This window comes from Octopus bimaculoides, chromosome 1 (genome assembly GCF_001194135.2).
Source record: "Octopus bimaculoides isolate UCB-OBI-ISO-001 chromosome 1, ASM119413v2, whole genome shotgun sequence".
Lineage (NCBI taxonomy): Eukaryota > Metazoa > Mollusca > Cephalopoda > Octopoda > Octopodidae > Octopus > Octopus bimaculoides.
The window spans coordinates 112,349,806-112,353,929 of record NC_068981.1 but is presented as its reverse complement, the minus strand read 5'-3'; the positions used below and the strand labels follow the sequence as shown (position 1 = coordinate 112,353,929).

Here is a 4,124-nt window from a genome sequence, read left to right as displayed (position 1 = left end):
ATATATATATATATATACAGAGAGAGAGAGAGAGAGAGAGAGAGTGTGTGTGTGTGTGTGTGTGGTGCAGGCATAGCTGTGTGGGAAGAAGTTTGCTTCCCAACCACATACTTCCAGGTTCAGTCTTGCTGTGTGGCACCTTGGGCAAGTGTCAGCTACTATAGCCATGGGCTGGCCAAAGCCTTGTGTGTAGATTGGATTTGGGAGACAGTAAGTGAAAGAGGCCTGTCCTATAAATATATGTGTATATATATATATATATATATATCTGTGTGTCTTTGTGTTTGTAAGTTTATGTCCTTGTAACTTAGCAACTTGGTAAAGAGAAACAAACACAATAGGAACCAGGCTAAAAAAAGTATTGGGGTTAATTCATTTGCCTAAACACCTTTCAAAGTGGAGTCGAATCACTGAAACAAGTAGAAAATGATAAAAATATGTATGCATATGTGTATATACATACATACATACATACATATATCTACATGCACACACTTGAAGCAAAGAATCACTTTAGAGTGCAACACAACCAAAAATTGGATTCCAAAGTGGGTTTCACATGCCACTGCAGTATCCAGTGTAGTACAATGTGGGGCATCCACTTTGGGATAGGTTAGTGTGTGGAATATGAGCCAACTAATAGAAATAATAATAATTTAGCAGAAAACATATATGGTATTCAATGCTTTATAGGACATACATGCAGGATACTGATGAAATATTGTGCAGGATTTCACAATATTTCATATAACTGCTGCGTAATTACTCTAGCATTTTGTTGAAACATGTGTATGTCCTATTAACCAATGAATAACATACGTGTTTTCTGCTTGTTGTTGTTATTTGCATATACATACATGTGTGTGTGTATTTATTTGTGCACACTTCTGTGGGTGGGTACACACCAACTAAACTATATCTGGTTAGACCTTATTTCCCTAACCCTTCTTGGTTCCAAATCCCTGGAACTATAATTGTGGCCTAACACATACCAATTAACACGGTCTGATTCATCTCTATCAATGATGGTGGTCATTGTGTTTGAGTCAATATGTAAGATAGAGGCTTAACTCTCTCCATGTTATCCCCATGGTAAGATTCGAATACAGTTGTGTAAACAGACAAACACTCATTTATTTACAGTTCCAACTACTTACAGCAGATAATTATACTTTTTATTCATTTATTTGTTTCAGTCAGTTGACTGTGGCCATGCTGGAGCACTGCCTGTAGTCGAACAACTTGACTCCCGGACTTATTCTTTGTAAGCCTAGTACTTATTCTATCGTCTCTGTTACCAAACCACTAAGTTACGTAGACATAAACACACCAAAATCAGTTGTCAAGTGATGCTAGTGGGAGATACATAAATGTATACATAAATATATATATATATATATATGACGGGCTTCTTTCAGTTTCCCTCTAGCAAATCCACTCACAAGACATTGGTTGGCCCATAAACAGATAAATGGAATAAAGTAGTTCAATTTTAGAATTTTTGATCCCTTAAAAGACAATGCTCTATAAGCTTTACCAACTACAAGTAACTAACAGAATTTAAAAGAATGTTAGTAAGGTAAATCACTTGTTTAATATTTTCAACATAAAATTATATTTTCTTCTTCAGCATTGGTGTTTAGAGAAATTGTTCAAAATATGACTTACCTCATTATGAAGAACTGTAGAGCACTGTGTTTTGGCACAATCCAACATCTCCTGGACAGTATTCTGAAAAAAAAAAGGAAAAATAACAATCTTTAATTTGTTTGCATTTTTTAAAAATCAACAGAGATTTTTCTTTACTGCTTACTAATTATCTATATTATCCACTCACAAAATATAATAGAAATTGAAGAGGAACTGAAATTCCAAGTGCTTTCTTCCTTTCTGTGTGTGTATGTGTTAATGTTTGTCTTTATGCCAAGTTATATATAAAAACAATTTAACATTATACTGAAGGTCTACTCAATACTTTATTACCCTGTGCACCTAAGTGAAAGCAAGGTATTGTAATCACTTGTCTTTGTCTGTGTTTTTGCAAAATTACTGGAAAACGGCTGAGCGGATTTTCACTATATTTGGCAGAAATACTCATTGGGTGAGTGGCTCGAAATGATGAAAATTTGGTTTGATTATCTTCATACATACATAGATATGTGACTCTGTGTATGTGTAATGATGGATTCGAGGGTTTCATTTATTTATGAGTCAATTTCTTAATTGCACCAGAGTATAAATACCTATAATAGTGATACTTGAAAAACAGAAAAATCGAACTTACAAATTTCCTGGTAAGTGGTCATATTATTTATATCCTACAATGAACTACAGTACATTTGACTCACCTGCCATCTCTGAAAGACGTTGAAAACACTAAAATTCTATGCAATATTTTCTAAAAGTATTTCATTTTGTTTACTATCTTTTTCATAATCATTTATTTAGTCATATGCAAAATGTATGTTGAACTTTCCAAAACAACCTCTGATTTTCTTTGTCAACTCATATTTTAGCATTTCACTGTAAAACCATTGAAATAGAAAGTTTTTTTTTTGTGAACATCTATGATTCTTCAGTGAAAAATTAGAGAAGAATTTTCATTTTATGTTATTTTTTCTTAATTTTAATTCCAACCCCCCTAAACTAACATTCAAATTTCTTTGCTAACTAGTATTTTAACATTTTTGCGAGAACCAGTTGAAACATAAGTAGCTTCTTCAGTGGAAATGAAAAATAAAAATTATCTTTTCACTTCTTTGATCATATTTCCTTTAACTTCAATCATATTTTTTGGATAAAAAAAAAAATTATCTGCGCATATGGTATGCACTATCCCTCTGATGCCTTTTTTTATTTTACAGTGTGTATTTATTAACTTTTACAAGGAAAACTTTAACAGTGACTTTAAAATTTAATCTCGATTGGTTTCATCAGATTGTGGTTTACTTAGTTTCTTTTTGATTTTATACAGTCTTTGTGCTGTTGTTATTTGGAAGTAAATGGAGCTCGGGTGAGGTGTAAGCAGACTGGGAAAGTAGCTGTGTAGGAAGAGGGGATTGAAAAGGATACAAGAAATTTATGTGTTTGTAGGCTGTTGGTTGATAGAAAGTTACAGTGAGATTTATTTTTGTGTGATGTAGGAATTTTGTTATTGTTTAGCATTCAGTCATATGTGGAAGTCAAGGTGTAAACAGATATATCAAATTCAGATCATGACATTCTTTGTATAGACAGCTGGGTTTTTAGTTGCATTTTAGGGTTCACAAACCTCTGTCTGACATATGCTGTATGACCAACTGATTTATCACATAAATAATACTACACATGTTTGATGTCTTGCAAACATAATCATAATAATACTACACAAAATAATAAAGAAAAAACAAAAGAACATTAGCTAGTTCAATCTTCTCACCAACATGTGTATTCCCACATGAATAGATAGTTTATTCTTCAAAATACTTCAAGAAAAATAAAAAGCAGCATGAAAATATGCTCTAGAACAACTTTGAAAAACTGTAACCAATTATAACCATCAAATTCTTTCAAAATATGAAAACCAAAAGAACACACTTAATGACACCAATTGCAAACACTCCAGTTTGTCCTCTAGATGGAAATATCTCATAAGTAACATTATCTATAGCAGCTGTAACCAGCAAACCAGTTTGAACCATGTTACAATCAAGACGTGGTTATATCTATGTATATATATATAGTTGGAATTTACAAAAACAAAAGACGAAGACAGGTGTGTAAACGACAAATAGGTGTATTAGTTTAACGCTCGGGAAGGTGAGAAAGTCTTTTACGTTTCGAGCCGAGACTCTTCAACAGAAAGGAACCCTAGAAAATAAACAGAGAGAGAATGAAAAAAAGCTTCAGTAGCTAGCGGTCAATCATGGCGATGGCCAGACAGGAGAGCTAGGAAGAGGGGGAGATAATAAAGTAGTGGTGATTTCAAAACGAAGGTGCACATGTAGGTATATGTGAGAGCATGTGTGTGTGTGTGCATGTGTAGGTGTGTGGATGATGGTGTGGGTGCTGGGAAGTGGTCATTGCTAGTGTGTGATGTGGTGTGGTGTTGTGTGGTGTGGTGTGGCGTGGGTGCTGGGAAGTGG

General features: G+C 33.9%; 1 protein-coding gene across 6 annotated transcripts in view; it reads right to left on the bottom strand.

Annotated features, from left to right (window-relative positions):
* The window catches only part of LOC106880055 (F-actin-uncapping protein LRRC16A), a 507,909-nt gene that overhangs the window by 243,889 nt on the left and 259,896 nt on the right, over positions 1 to 4,124 (bottom strand). For all 6 annotated transcript variants that reach the window (XM_052969341.1, XM_052969359.1, XM_052969344.1 and 3 more), the window contains one exon: positions 1,669 to 1,731. In XM_052969341.1, coding sequence (XP_052825301.1) covers positions 1,669 to 1,731 — 63 coding nt within the window. The remainder of the gene's footprint in view (positions 1 to 1,668; positions 1,732 to 4,124) is intronic.